Genomic DNA, 15,743 nt, shown 5'->3' with positions numbered 1-15,743 from the left:
AAAATAATAGAAACACCACCCATTCTAGCATTCTTTGGATTTTCGAAAGAACAATTAAATTTAATCTGAAAGCTTCCTTCTATTGGTGGGATCCATTTCACTCTCGGTCGAACCTTAAGAAAACATTAACTTTAGAAACCCCATACCCCTCATTCGTCACTAGGAACCAATTCCACACTGTATTCAGAATTCTATTTTTGAGTTCAGTTCCAATAGACCTAGTGATACTACATAAAAATTTCTTCTATTCGTCTCTAACCACAACTTCCAGATAACAATAACAGCACCTCTCAAAAATGTCCCAAATCAATCCCCTTATTTTTGGGAAACCAACCAATTTCAATTGTTCTAAAATATTGATCAAAGAACCTGACCATCACAATCCCTACCTTTTGCAAAGCCCACTGCCAAATGTGAATCTAAAGGCGGCCATGAAAAAATAAGTGAATACAGCTTTCTTCATCATTTTTACAAACAAACACACATTCACTAAAATCTTTCCCCTCTTTCGTAAATTGTCCACAGTCAGAGCCTTATCTTGAATCATAGTCCATAAAAAACCTTTGAACTTTTTAGGGAATTTTCCACCTCCAGATATCATTAAACTCCGCTCTAGTCCACCCAATTCGATTATGGAATAACAACGCATAAGTAGACCTTACCGAGAACTAGCCATTTGAGAAATGTTTATGTTAGCTAATCGATGAAGAGGATCGGCAATTTGCTTGAAAATTTTTGTTATAAATATAGAGCGATTGATGGTATTAATTGTAAGTTGCTGTTTTGAAAAGATTGTATTTAAGAATTGAAATTTGGTCATCCATGAAGAAATAGGGTCCACCTTTTTTAAGAAAGAGGATTGGTGTTGAAATTTGAAATAAAAAAAATAAAAAAAAATCCTTGTGAACGCTAAATATGGAAGCCTAACTGCAAAACAAATATATAGGATTTCTCTTATGGAAAAGTTGTTCTTTATTATCCTCTTATTGATATTTTCATAATTAACAACACGTAAATATATTATAATATATAAATATTAAATAGCAAAGTTAACTTTTCAAAATTAACACTTGCTATTATAATTTTTATTTTTATATTTTTAGGTAATATTCAGTTATTCATTAGTAAAATGTTTTATTAGAATATATTTTATAATATTCATTTGGGATTGTATACAATGAGACAATTTACCTTTGATATAAGATGGTCACAATTCTTTATAACCATTTGATGTAAAATTTGATAGCTTGGATTTGTCACAAAGTTTGAAAAAAATTATTTTGAAGTTTGAACTTGGTTAACGAAATAATTGCAACCACTCAATTTCACATCCAATGATTAAAATTAATATGACCACCTTGGATCAAAGATAAATGCTCCCATTTTAAACTTTCCCTGTACAAAAACCCGTATCAATGTAATATGCCCATAACGATATCTCACTAAGGACACTGCTATGCCCCACGGAAAGGGTGCATTTGTTTCTTATGGAAAGTGTTTTGCTTGGGTTTCCAAGGGGTTAGTATATTTTTTTCTCATGTATTAACTTGTTGGGGGAAAGCTTGTTCTTTTGTTCAGTAATCTGTCGTTCGTTTGTTTAGGAACTTGTTTGAAAAACTATTTTTCAAGATCTAGAATAGAGTTTTTTTTTTGTGCTTTTTTTTTTTTAATTGCTCATTACATGATCAGCTTGATACCTATTCAGTGAAGGAGATATTTTAAAAACAAGACATCTTATATGTCAGCTAGTAAAAAGAAAAAAGAAAAAAAAGAAAGGGAAAAGTTTATACAGAGCCGAGGCTCTAAACAATCAAATTAAAACCTACCTCAAAATTTTCTTTAGAAGAGATTGTTTTAATGGCCAAATATCCTCAAATTGATCATCGTCACATCAAGATGCATGAACATAGAAAAAAATGGATTTTAAGTTTTCGAAATAGTCTATTTTGTAACGAAGTTTTGAACTGTCAATTTTCAATATTTTCAAGTTTTCATAGACTTACACTATTTTTGAAACTCTAAACTTTATATATAAAGATGAAAGTATATTTTAAGGCTATTAAAAAGATTTTCAGTATTGAAACCACATTTCTCGATACTATTTGAATGTAAGCTCCAATTTGATTGTTTAGTGCGTATGCAAACCGCACCAAAAAAAATAGGCTACAAAGGGGAACTAGGGGTAAATAAGTAGCATATTATAATAGTGAAATCCAGCTAAACAAATGGTGAACTGAAATTTACTACCATGAACTCCTTTGACTTTTACCAGCACAGGGCAAGGCGTGAACCCTGCGTGGACTGCCAACCAGAGTTTGGCAGCCGAAACTTAAGGATTCAACGGCTCTTTTTAATTTTTAAGAGCACCTCAAAGAAACAATGGCCATTTTTAAACCCTATGGATTTTAATATCTTACATGTAATTAATGGCAAGTGACACTTCCAACTGGTTTCAGTCCATGGATTCCCATTACCTCAACCCCTAAAGTTCCTCCTATAAATTGAGACCAAAGTTGAAAGAAAATTCCTCTGTAGCGAAACACCTTGATCTTGGATCCATTGCCAAGCTCTCCAAGTTTACCAATGGAGCTCTTCAATATGAAAGTATTGGCTTTTCTTGCAGTTGTTTTAATGGCAATTATGGGTGAGATTAAGGGAGATGCTTATGGTAATCAGGCACCGCTCCACCTTTTGCTGTGTCCGGGAAAACACAGCCTCCACAAAGGCTGAGCTGCTTCAAAGCGAAGACAAAATGTTTCCGGTAGACGATCGTGTGCCTGGATCAATGCCCACAATTCAAGCCTGCCGATCCAACGGCCAAAGCTTGTTATGTGAATTGTAACTCGCCAACATGTGAAGCTGTGTGCAGAAGTAAGTGAAGCTCTTTTCATATTTTATTTCTTTATCTTTTCTCTTCTTAATTTTTTTGGGGTCCTGAGAAAGGAAAAAATGTACCATTGCTCAAACTAGTCTTTTAGAAGTAAAAGTGATGATTCATTTTTTTAGTAAATATGCTGGCTCATCTTAAACATGTGGATGCTATTTGAGCTCAACAAAATTGACTAAAAGTACTGTTCATGTACCTAGCTTGTTAAGTATGTTTTAGAAACTTCATTTGTTCACATGTACAAACACGCACAAATCATGTAAGTGGTAAAGAAACTTAGGCAACAGAATTCATCATTTTCCTGAATGAGCATTTCTTTGGGTAGGCAGAGTTGGATTCAAACCGACAACCTCCTAGGTTCAGCATCAAGTGCCTTACAGTGAAATACCTCAACAATTTTATGTTAAAAATTGTTTAGGTATTCACCTGATATTAGGGATTTTGCCTGTTTTCTATCTCAAAAGCATCTGTTGGGGGAGTGCCCAACCATGTTTTGTTCAGAATTAGTCCTCCAATCTCTTCCATTTCTGTCTAACACCGTACTTTCAGTCATGGGTTGCAACAGAGGTTAGGCATTCGAAACGGCCTTGCTCAATGGACTATGGACTATGGTACGCCCATGCATGCTGGTTAATGAAATGATGGACGGTGATGATAGGGACTATAACTAACCCATTAGAGGAGAAAATGAATTCCCCACCAATCCATGAGCCCATTACATGGTAATAGACTAAGGTTTTTGAAAGTCCATTGCCTCCCAAAACACACATAATTGACTGCTGGATTGCCATTGAAACACGCTTTGGTTATGGAAGGTTCCTAGTGTTTGAGGCATTGGTTTGTTAAGATGTGGCATTGGTCTAGTAACTTGCATGAGGCGATCCATAATTTATGGAGGGAGTCCCCCCCTGTTTTTGATATTTTCTATGTAGTTCAAATCCAGAAAATAAATAAAAAAATGGTCCAAATTTGCCCTAGTCTCATTATTCATACCAACATTTTTCAGAAATAGAAGTTTTAACTTTCAAAATAACTGGCTAAGATTGTGGTTAATATTTATGGAGATCAGTAAATTATGATTCACCTCGGGTCCCTAACTGGTTATTGTTTTCACTTCATGGCGATAAACCGATCGAAGGCCTAACTGTGAGGGAACTGTGGCAGCATGTTACGATCCACGCTTCGTGGGTGGAGACGGCGTCATGTTCTACTTCCATGGCCGCACTGGAGGAAACTTTGCCCTCGTCTCCGATCCCTCCCTCCAAATCAATGCCCGCTTCATTGGCCTCCGCCCCTCTCACCGCACCCGAGACTTTCAATGAAAGGCCTTTTGTGTCAATCACTTGAAAAATCCCACTTGCAATGGGAAAAGTCTTTATGTATTCCTTTTTTTTTTTTCCTATTATAAGAAGTATCACTTAATGCAGCGTGGTTCAAGCCAAGGTTTTAAAAAACGTCAATCCAAATCGAAACCAACCAATGCAGATCAAGAATCGGGGAAAGATTCAGCTCCGCGAAATATCAGGAAATGACAGGTTCTCCCCATGACACGGCCGATTCTCTGACATAAACAGTTAAAACCAGCCTCAAATTTTTTTTATATTTCTTATATTTATTTATTATTGACTAGATTGCCGATCTGGATTGCATATCCACCAAATGGGATTGAAAATCTAGATGCACAATCTAGATCTCACCATTCCGTTTTTTGAAACCTTACCAGCCCTTAGAATACAACTATGCCTGCTGAATTTGACATTTCATGATATTGATTATTCTAAAATCATGCTAAACTATTGCACAACAGGGCATGAAAAAGAATAGGGAAAGCGGAGTACACCACATATAGTTAGTTAAACGTAGTATATGGTAAATGGTAAGTAATGGATGCAGCTAGCATCCATTCCCAAATGCAAACGGCCAAATTTGACATTTATCCAGTAATCTTAAAACTTGATTTCCACCATCCAGCTCAGGGAATAGCGCATATGATGTCAAGGAAAAAGACGAAGAACTCACCAAAAGCCCCAGATATTGATGGCCAATTTCATTGGACTGTACATCACATAGACCCAAGTTTACTCTCATTGTTGATCATATTGAACACAATCAGCAATTTCCCATTATTTTCATGCTCGTTAAGGAAATTCTTGCCTTAGTAACAGTCTTCTGCAATACTACTCAGACCTTGGCCAAGAACATTATCTCGGCCAAATCCTTAGTAATGAACTATATAGACGCACACCAAATCTTACCTTGGCTGAGGCAAGTATCACGGCCAAGTCCTTGGTAACGAACCATCATAGACACTCACCAAATCTTCCTGGAACTGCAGCACCCCCTTAACCCGTACATCAAATTGGAGAAGAATACTTGATTTGATTCGCCATATGATATAGAATGGTGCCAGTGCATTTATATATGGTTTCAAAGGAATCAAAGTTAACCCCATCCCCATGATATTTATGCTCTATTTTTATTTTTTGTAATTATCAATGCAGGTCAAAGCAGAGACCATGGTGCTTGATGGCGATCCCAAGGAAATGATATGAAGCTGTTGAACAGACACATGCAGACCTCCTTGTCGTTGGGAGTCATGGTTTCGGTAAGATCAAGAGGTGAGATGACTAGTTTATGCAGTTTAAAGGTTTTTCCCCTCTCATTTGATGAACTCTTCCTTTTCATAAACAGTATGAAAGTTTTCCTATGAAGTTCAGTTTATGACACAAGTTTGTGGGATGATTAACACAAAAAAGAATAACTGAATGCAGAAATCAAATCTTATTCTTGTTCTCTTTTAACAGTTTCCTGCAACATTTTCAAAAAAAAATCTGAATGTTTTATACCCTACCGACAATTTAGAGCATAGATACATAATGGAAAACGGTTTGATAAGGCTGCATATCAAAACTCACATAAAAATGGTAATTCTGGTGCTAGGCATCCTTCAAATTGATAATCTCGGCCTTGAATATTATTGTTGTAAAAAAAATGATTTCAAGTCTTAAAGAGTGTGTATTGTAACAAATTACGTTTTGCCCCTAAAAAAAAAAAAGAGTACACGAATCCGTAAGATTTGTACTATTTTTTATCTTCAAATTTCATAGTTGGCATTGGAAATTGATTTTAAAGCTATTGTATATATTTCCAACATCCTAAAACACAAACGAGAATTTGAGGTGAAGTTCTACTTTGTTTTCATAAAACCTAAGTCTTATAGATCAAGATTTGTGTAGGCAATCTCAAATAGTTGGAAAAATGCTATAATGATGATAACATTTAGGACCTCGATACATTTTTTAACCAAAATTTACTAATTGTTTGTAAATCTTCACTCGCTAAGTCAAACACACTATAGACATCGCATTTACAATATCAAAAAATTGAATGGTTCCCTACTCGAATGTTCAGAAACATTTTAAAATCATATTGAGGTCATATCAAAGAACCAGTAAGAACAATCTCTTGCAAGTCACATTTTAAAATGTTCGGCCAAGTAAGAACAATATGAGGCACTAAGAACAATGGTGGATTGGTTGACTTCGGTAGCGACCATCCGGACAGATTTTTATCTTGCTAAACAGGGGGAATTTTGCCATTTGTGGTGGGGGAAGCAGCATTTTAAATCCGAATCAGGTTCCCTGGCCATACTAATTCTCCACCGAGGGAGTCGATCACAAAAATATTTAAAAGATACTAAAGGTTCAAAAATAAAAATAAAAAATACGAGCGATTCAGTTCATTCATATCACCAGTTCATCCAGATTGCCTGGTTCCTTGAGCACATCATTGATTCTGTCACTATTTTTCTCCAACAGCTCCTCTTCTCGAAAATAAATATGCACAAAAGCCATTCCCAAATAACTCTCTCTCTCTCTCTCTCTCTCTCTCTCTCTCTCAGGACCTGCTGCATGGGCCAGCCCGATATCTTCCAATATATGCATGAAGTAATGTTTATTCGTTCATTAAAAAGAAAATGGTGTTTAACCTTGCTGGTTTTGAGGCCAACTCAACTCATATGTGCCTAACCACGATTGCTAATAATCAAAATTGACATTATAACATGCCCAAATCACACAGACAATGACTAAGAAATGTAAAAATTACCAATCAATTAATAGGCATACTATAATGCGATCTCTAACATCAAGGCTGCGTGCTGCACATTAAAAGACTTCCATAAGCATAATTTTTCCTATGAATATGCAAGGCGACCAAGATTGTTATGACCCTGATCGTATCTACAAAATAGAGACTTTCCTTTCGTCGAGACATGCCAACAGCTATTTCCATGGATGTACTAGGAAAAATACCATGGATCACCGTATCTTTTTTCTTTGATAACTAAATATCCCTTTCTCTTGTATTTTCCCTTTTGAAGTCCATATATTTGTAAAATATATACAACTAAAGCCACCCATCATGCAGCCTTTCACTCCAAGAATAAAACTTACAAAGAGAAGAAACCATGCCTAACCTTTGTCCTGCATTGCCCGATTATTTCAGATGCGCTTTGGTGGAACATATGGCACGTTGTTGTCTTCACATACATTCTAAGGAAAAAGAGAAGAAAAAACAATTGAATATTTTCATTTTAAGTGGAAGTAGAAAGTAAAGAAAAGAAAAAAACTTACAAGGAGGAATACTTTTTCTTTTTGATATAAGAAAAGGAAACAAGAGTACACATTGTGTGCACCAGAAGATACATAGGCAGGCTACTTGTCATCGTAAAGACACAACGGAGATGGATGTAGCTTAGACATTTTCTTTGTCATGTCCTTGTGACGGTTTGTTTCCACCGTCTATCGTTGAGAATGGACAGTGGATGCCATGCCCGTGAATCTTCCAGTATACACACAATGTGCATACCACATTACCACTCTGAAAGAATAGCTTACATCTCAAATAGCTTACATCCGAGGACACCCAGAAAACGAAAAATGAGTGACAATGCCATACAAGATTCATGTGACCAAGAATCAACAGATGCGGAAGAAATAATTATTTGTTATAGTTACAACATATAGAATCTCTTTAGTTGTTGAAGGCTAAATTAAAAGTTTAAACCATTTAGACCTGGATTGGATTTGCACAAATGAAATTTAGTTTGCGCAAACCCAATTAAATTTCCCATTAGGTTTGCAGATTGAAAAAGTAAATGCACATCAAAAACCCACAAAAGCAAACCGTACTTAAAAGAAACTAAATTAATTGGTTTATGTGAGTGCATCTCTCAATGTTATACATACTTGAGAATTTTTCGGGTTTTGAAATGTCAGCAACCTAAACTAAAAAAAGTATACTATTATCATTATTAATATTATTGTTATTGTTAGTCCTATTCTTATTGTTATTATGAAAGAGCAAAATTTCTCAGGGCTGGGGCATTATCAATTATGAAGATCGCTTGAGTGGTAAAACCTGCATTTCATCTGAGAGTTGCTCTGAAACAGCAAGGGTATAGCAACCAGGAACAAATTTTGCTGCCAGCGACAACAAAAATATTAGAATCAAAACTACCCTCAGAAGCGAAACTAATAGACAAAACCATGCAATCTATGATGTTCTGGATAAAATTCAACTACGCACACTATTAAAACTTACATAAATGCGCAAGTATGGCCAAGAAAGATAATCATACTAGAAAGTCATATTCTTGCGAATGCAATGACAACAAATAATTGTTTTCCAAAGCTATGATTGCCAATATTTAGAAAAACAAAATACAAAACAAAAAGCAAATAGATTTCAATACGATTCAGATGTGCTAACATAGTTTTTCTGGAATAGATGCCAGTCAATGAGTCAAAAAAAAAAAAAAACACAATAGAAGTAGAGTAATGGATAAGAATTATGTGTAGTTGCAACAACATTCAAACATTAAAAACAGAAGAAAAAAAAATCCCAAAAACCTTTAGATGTTTTATTTGGATGAACAGATCCCAACTTAACTCAATTAAAAAGATAAAAAACCCTCAATTTACACTCAAAAAAACTTTAAACAAGTACCCATAGCTTTGGGAGGGAATTTCAAGACTCTCTCTCTCTCTCTCTCTCCCTCTCTCTCTCTCTCCATAAAACCCCCAAAACTCAGGGCCATTTTCCAGCAATATTTCGGCTATTTTCTGGTGACTTTGGGGACTCTGTTCAGCTTCCGGAGTAAGTAAGATGTATTTAATTGTTTCTTTCATTGATTTAGATTTTAGAGACTTTAGAAAAGAACTAGGGGTTTTGAAATAATTTATTTTTCAAAACATTGTAATGGATTTTACTTATGGGGATGTGATATTGTGTTTATTGTAGATATAAAGGGTGGGCCGCCCACACTTTCTTTAAATTAAAAATTTTATAATTAAAAAAAAAAACTATATCTCGTTTTTGGGATGCATATTGTGTGGTTTTTGCGCATTTTGTGGTATGCATAATCAGGTATTTGGGTTTTCGGATTCTTTTATTTTGATATGAATTAATCAATATTTTTTCAAGGTAATTCTTTTTCTATTATTGTTCCTGGCTATTCACTCTGGAAGAACGGAAGTCACAATGGGTTTCTTCCATTGTTAATTTGGATTTTTCTTTTCTCCGTTGAATATTTACAGTGAAAGGGATTTTACTTTTTGTAAAGAAAAAAGTAAATGGTTTCGTAAAATATAAGGTTTTTTAATTCTAATATCTCAATTATGAATATCCTATTAAGTCCATAATTTATATTTCGAATTTTCTGTATGTATTTCAAATTTTGCATTGAGTTTGTGTATCTTTTTGGTAGAATTGTCCTAGTTGCATGTAATTGTGATTTTTTGGTAGGAGAATTGTTAATTGGTACATATAGTATATGGATTTGGGGAAAGAAATGAGATAAGTGTTGCTATTCTTGACCATGACTTACGACCTAACAATAGCAAATACCTACTTTAAAAAACGGTACAAATATTTAATAACTTACAAATGTGGATTATATAAAGGGTGTGGTTTGTGTAGAGCAGGCTCCCCACTTTCAAATAGTATCGAGAAATGTGGTTTCACTATTGGAAATCTTTGTGATAGCCTTAAAATATATTTTAATATTTAATTATAAAATTTAAAGCTTTAAAAATTGTGTTTCTATGAAAACTTGAAAATCTTGAAAATTGACAGTCCAAAAATGCGTTAAAAGATGCACTATTTCCAAAACTTGAAATCCATTTTTTCTCATATCCATGCATCTTGATGTTGAGATGATCAATTTGAGGATATTTGGGCATCAAAACAACCTCTTCTAAAAAGATTTTTGAGGTGGGCTCTAATTTCATTGTTTAGAGCCTTGGCTCTATATAAACTTTTCCTTTATATAAAAGCTAGATAGACTTTTTTCTTGTTAAGAATGCAAAACGACCATCATCTAAATACTGTAAGGTCATCCCAAAGAGTTCATCCACACAACATAGGCTCATGGTTATGGATGTTCATAATTTCATATGAAAAAATGGAAGACAAGTGAAATTAATATGTATGTAAGAACTAGGTGGTGGAATAATAAAATGGAAAAAATACTTATCTAGGAATATTAATAAAAGAAGGAAAACAAAATTTCAAGGACAAAGTTAATGTTAAGTGGAATGAGATGGCTAATTGTAGTACGAAAATGGCAAAAGACGTTAGGAGAATTTAGAGGAAAAAAACATTCAGATAAGGAAGCTTGATGGTGGAGTGATGAGGTTCAAAAGGCTATTAGTAAAAAACCGATCATGTTACAAAGTTTGCCGATGGAATAGAAATGGTCAAAACTTAAAAGAATATAAAAGTGCCAAAAAGAATGCTAAGAAAATACTAAATAAGGCTTAAGCTCAAGGCATAAATGATCTACACAATGAATTGGGTCAAGAGAAGGTGAAAAAGATGTCTTCAAACTAGCAAAAATAAGCAAGGAAATGCAAAGAGTAAGGACTAGAGGGTCCTGGTAAAGGATGACGGGGTAATGAAAGGTAGAAAATTTATTTGCAAAAATTGTTAAACAAAGACCACTTTAGGAGCAAAAGCACTAGAAAGAACCTTTGACATAAAGAAGGCTCGAGGTCATAGATACATTAATAGGATTAAGATATATGAAGTGAAAGAAGCTTTAAGAAAGATGAAGATAAGAAAGGCTTTAGGACTAAATGGTAAACCAATAGAGGTTTGGAAGTGCACGGGAGAGTAGCACATTACGTTTGACCAAGTCATTCATCATGAAGAGAACCAAGAATGAGGCATAAGACTGGAGAAAAAGTATTGTGACACCTATTTACAAGAACAAAGGATACATACAGAGTTGTACGAACTATCGAGGGATCAAACTTATGAGCCACACTATGAAGATGTAAGAGAGAGTAACTGAGCAACGACTACGACATGAAATGAGTGTATCAAAAAACCAGTTCAGTTTTATGCTAGGGAGGTCAACCATTAAAGTTCTTAATTATTTAGGCAATTGTTAGGAAGAAGAGAAAAGACCTGTACATGGTATTTATTGATCCAAAGAACGCCTTTCAAGGAGTCTCTAGAGGATATATTAACATGGTGAGGGATATATATGAGGGAGAGCTAACTAGTGTGATGATAACTAGTGGAGAAGTGAATTTTCAATGATAGTAGGCCTATAGTAGGGGTCAGCATTGAGCCTATATCTCTTTGATTTGGTTATGGATGTGTTAACTAGGTATATACAAGATAAGATACTATGGTATTTTCAGGTGACATAGCTTTGATTGATGAGACTCGCGATGGTGTCAATACAAAGCACGTTCGAGGGATGATGTAGAATCTAAAGATTATAAAATTAGCTGGACTAAGACAAAATTATGGAATGCAAGTTTAGTAGAAGTGGTTAATATTGATGGCCAAGAAGTGCCTAAAAGAGATTATTTTCGATGTATTGAGTCGATAATTCATGAGAATAGAGAGTTTGAAGAAAGTATGAACAAAGAATTAGAGCTCAGTAGACGAAATGGAGATTCTTCTAGAGTCTCATATGATTGCCACATACCAAGGTAACTAAAGGGAATTTCTATAGGATGGTTGTAAGACCAGTCATGCTTTATAGGCAGTCAAAAAACAACATATCCATAATGAGTTTAATTGAGATGAGGACGTTAAGATGGATGAGTGGCAAGACAAGAAAGGATAGGTTTCAGAATGAACATATTTGAGGAAACTCAAGGATAGCTCTAATAGAGGACAATATGAGGAAAAGTAGACTTGGTTGGTCTGGCCATATGCAGCATCGACCTCGAATAGCAACGATTGGGGGATGATTCGGTTCAAGTGGAAGGCTTTAAAAGAGCAAAAAAAGACCCAAAAAAAAAGACCCAAAAGAACATCGATGGAAGTAGTGAGACGAGATATGGTAACTAATGGTCTAATCGAGGGTATGGCCCTTGAAAAAGTGGAATGGCATAACACGATTTGTGCAGACAACCCCAATAGTTGAGATAAGGCTCAGAGGATGATGATGATGAATTGTTAATTGGTGGCAAATCAGATAGCATGGGGACACATGTAAACATAGTTTTTTGATAAGGAAAAGTCAAAAGTATGAGAATATATATATATATATATATATATATATATATATATATATATATATATTGCAAGAACATATTAAAGGAAGGGCGCATACACCACATCAAGGAGCATTTGGCTCAAAAATCTGGCAACATAAGCAAATGTCCTAAAATGCCTGCCCATTTCATCTACAAAATGCAAAAGAGCATTGAGAATCATGGAAATGAAGCAAAGACGCCAATTGATTGCCAATGGATCCATACCTGCCCCAGTGATGACATTTGATTTGGAGGAAGAATAGAATCCCACATCGACACCCAATGTAGACCAACCTAGGAGGAGAATGGAAAAAAAACCTACTCCAAGTGTTACTAGTAGACGTACAAAGTATAGTGGCGTGGGGAGATTATTTCCCACCAAAGACAATAGTGGGCACCCAGCTAACAATAAAAAGTGCGTTGTTAAAGCAGTAGAAAGAGTACACATGTTTTTTTGCCAAAAGGATGTATGGTACTGTCATGCATTTTAATGCATTCGACTCCTATCTTCAACCTATTGGCCAAGGATACAAAGGCCCTAGTTGCCATGAAGCTAAAAGTTGGCTACCAAAGAATAATGTAGAAGAGGTCCAGGCTCTGTCAAGACATACAACGAGATCTAGGCCAGTCATGACTGATGGGAGGACTGATGGTCGAGGTCAAAAACTGATCAACTTTTGTATTGGCACAAGAGTGCCATTCTGCTAAAGTCAATTGCTGCCTCAAATATTGTTTCATTCATAGTTGTTGGAAACGCCTGCAATTTCGAATCATTTTAGGGATCAGAATCTCGGACTAGTGGCTAGCTAGAAGATTATTGTTTTTCGAATTCACGTACATGCAAGGGGAATTGTGGGAAATGAGATTCCTACTGTATAGAAAACAAGATTCGACCTAAAATTCCAACCTCTTTGGAATCGAGTTTCTGACCTACTCGAAATCGACCTATATGGAATTGAGATTCATTCATATATGGAATCGAGATTCCAACATCTTTGGAATCGAGTTTCTGATGTTGAGATTCATATCAATTTCGAATCAGGTTTCGATCCACTTGGCAATCGAGATTTTGTAACTCTATGGGGTCGACTTTCAAACCCCCTTAGAATCAAGATTTCTATATCAATGACATATCGTGACTTAACAACATAGAATCTCATCAAGCAATAGAGATCAGAGGTCTGTAAGACTTGAAGAAGGGCTCCTTAGATTTGAAGTCATTGTATCGCCTATTGAGCCTCGAACACAATCTGAGAAGCAGGGTCAATTAATAGACACTCGTAGCCCCTTAGGGAAATATCTACAAAAGATACAAATATCATCTCACGTATTTTTAAAATGTGATTTTGATTTGACTATAGTTCAAAATGAGATCTTGTTTGTGCTACGGTGTTGCATATGTTGTAGTATGCGCCTTTGATACGGGGGCAAAGATGTGGAGTATTCAATTTTTTAACGTTTCAAGGCCCAAGTGCTCTTAATTTTAATGCTCTAACGCCCAAGTTATATTTGCGATTGTTGCCCATGAAAGAAGTTATACTTGCCTTTATTACTTGCAAAAGACACTTGTTAAGAACTTTAAACATTCGCAACAAATACTTCAACACTGAGTTCATCAAATTATTATTCGGGGCACATATGAACTATAGGAGACAATCGTTTCTAGAATGGTTTCCAAATAACTCAAACCAAAATCCATAAACATTTGAACCAATCCCCTAGAACATTAGTATCTGATTTTAGGGTACTACTTCCAAAAAAAATTAAAACGAGATTCTATGAGGGTAAAAGCAAGATTCAATGTTTGAATAATTCATGGTCTCTTACATCTAAGCACTGCGGTACTTGATGTTCAGGAATCTTGATTCGAAAACAATCGAATCGAGTATCATTCTTCAACAAATTTAGAATCAAGATTCAACAACTAAGGAATTGAGAATTAATAAATATTAGAAACAAGATTCTATAATGTTGGGATTGAGATTCCTAAAATAAAGAATATTCCATGAAGATTCCTTGTAGGAATAGCATAATCGAGTCACGGAATTGGGATTGAGAATCGGAATTGTGACCTTGGGTGAGAGATTCCATTAACCATGATTTCATTTATTCAAAGACGTTGATCATGTGGGGTTGCACAATATGGTCTAGTTTATAACAAATAATGCAGCCAACTACTCCCTTTGTGACAATTGTCTCAAGATCACTATTTGATGCAATGAGTTTTTCTTTTTATCTTGATATTTTTAGAAACAAAAATTTAGGGTCAAGGTTATTTTTGCCTTATGGTTGTAGAGATTTCAATGGTAGAATTGGAAATTTTATTTTATTTTAAGATAAGAAGAAAGATATTGGTGGTTACAAGAGAGATATGGGTGAGTTAAAAGGAATCTTCTATAATTATGGGATTTAGTTGACGTAGAGAGAGATTCTTAGGTGGGCTCGCATTGCATTGAGAAAGATAGAGATTTACATGAGATAAAAGAGAGAAAAACGTGGAAGATAGAGAGATAGAGAAAAAAATGAGGGGAGATGAGGTTTTTCTTTGTTTTTCCTTCATCTTATGTTTTTGTTAATTATTTTGGTTTGTATTTAAAGGGTTTTGAGGAACTCGGTGACTTTAAGAATAAATAAATTGTTTTGATCTGGCGAAGAGATATTCGGGGTGGACTCCCTTACAGACCTTGAGAGAAGGTATATTCTCTTATCTATTTATTTTTATTTTTATTTTATTTATTTCTTCCCTCCATCCTTCCTTGTATCAATTGGTGTCATAGCTTTCAAATCAGAGCCTTGGGAACCATAAAACATGATACTTTAACAAATATCTACAGATCCAATTATGGAGCATATAAATCAAATATTTGAGCGATTGGATCAAAAATTTGAAAGAATCACATAAGATCTGATGTGCCTACAAATAATAGATTGCAAAAGGAGGAGGAACAACATGTAGAGGTAAATCTCAATGCAAAAGATGTAAACAGTTATGAAGAAGATACGCTAGTTGCGATATGTGAAACATCACAGGTGATGACCCTAAATTCTAGTATTTTCTCATGAATAATGATTGCATTATTTTCTCATGAATAATGATTGTATTAATTATTCTCATAAATAATAATTGTATTATTTCCTCATGAATAATGATTATATTATTTCATAATTATTCATATAATTATTCTCATGAATAATAATTGCATTATTTCCTCATGAATAATGATTGCATTATTTCATAATTATTCTTACAATTATTCTCATGAATAATGAGTGCATTATTTCCTCATGAATAATGA

The 15,743-nt window shown here is 34.8% G+C and overlaps 1 protein-coding gene and 1 long non-coding RNA gene across 4 annotated transcripts in view; one reads left to right on the top strand and one right to left on the bottom strand.

Moving 5' to 3' along the window:
* The first annotated feature begins 2,336 nt into the window (after window positions 1-2,336).
* On the top strand, window positions 2,337-6,745 carry LOC148779727 (uncharacterized). The gene is made up of 2 exons (XR_016045077.1): window positions 2,337-2,871; window positions 5,389-6,745. It is a non-coding gene; the product is annotated as an uncharacterized LOC148779727 (long non-coding RNA).
* A 237-nt stretch (window positions 6,746-6,982) lies between these two features.
* LOC18444420 (transcription elongation factor SPT4 homolog 1) overlaps window positions 6,983-15,743 on the bottom strand; it is a 29,624-nt gene continuing 20,863 nt past the window's right edge. For all 3 annotated transcript variants that reach the window (XM_088852618.1, XM_011628831.3, XM_011628830.3), the window contains 2 exons: window positions 8,309-8,370; window positions 6,983-7,440 (listed from right to left, as the gene is read on the bottom strand). In XM_088852618.1, coding sequence (XP_088708744.1) covers window positions 7,390-7,440; window positions 8,309-8,370 — 113 coding nt within the window. In that variant the 3' untranslated portion in view covers window positions 6,983-7,389. The remainder of the gene's footprint in view (window positions 7,441-8,308; window positions 8,371-15,743) is intronic.

The sequence above is a fragment of the Amborella trichopoda genome, chromosome 11 (genome assembly GCF_054954075.1).
Source record: "Amborella trichopoda isolate Santa Cruz 75 chromosome 11, AtrichopodaSantaCruz75HAP2 v2.0, whole genome shotgun sequence".
Classification (NCBI taxonomy): domain Eukaryota; kingdom Viridiplantae; phylum Streptophyta; class Magnoliopsida; order Amborellales; family Amborellaceae; genus Amborella; species Amborella trichopoda.
This window is presented reverse-complemented; position numbering and strand designations above follow the sequence as displayed.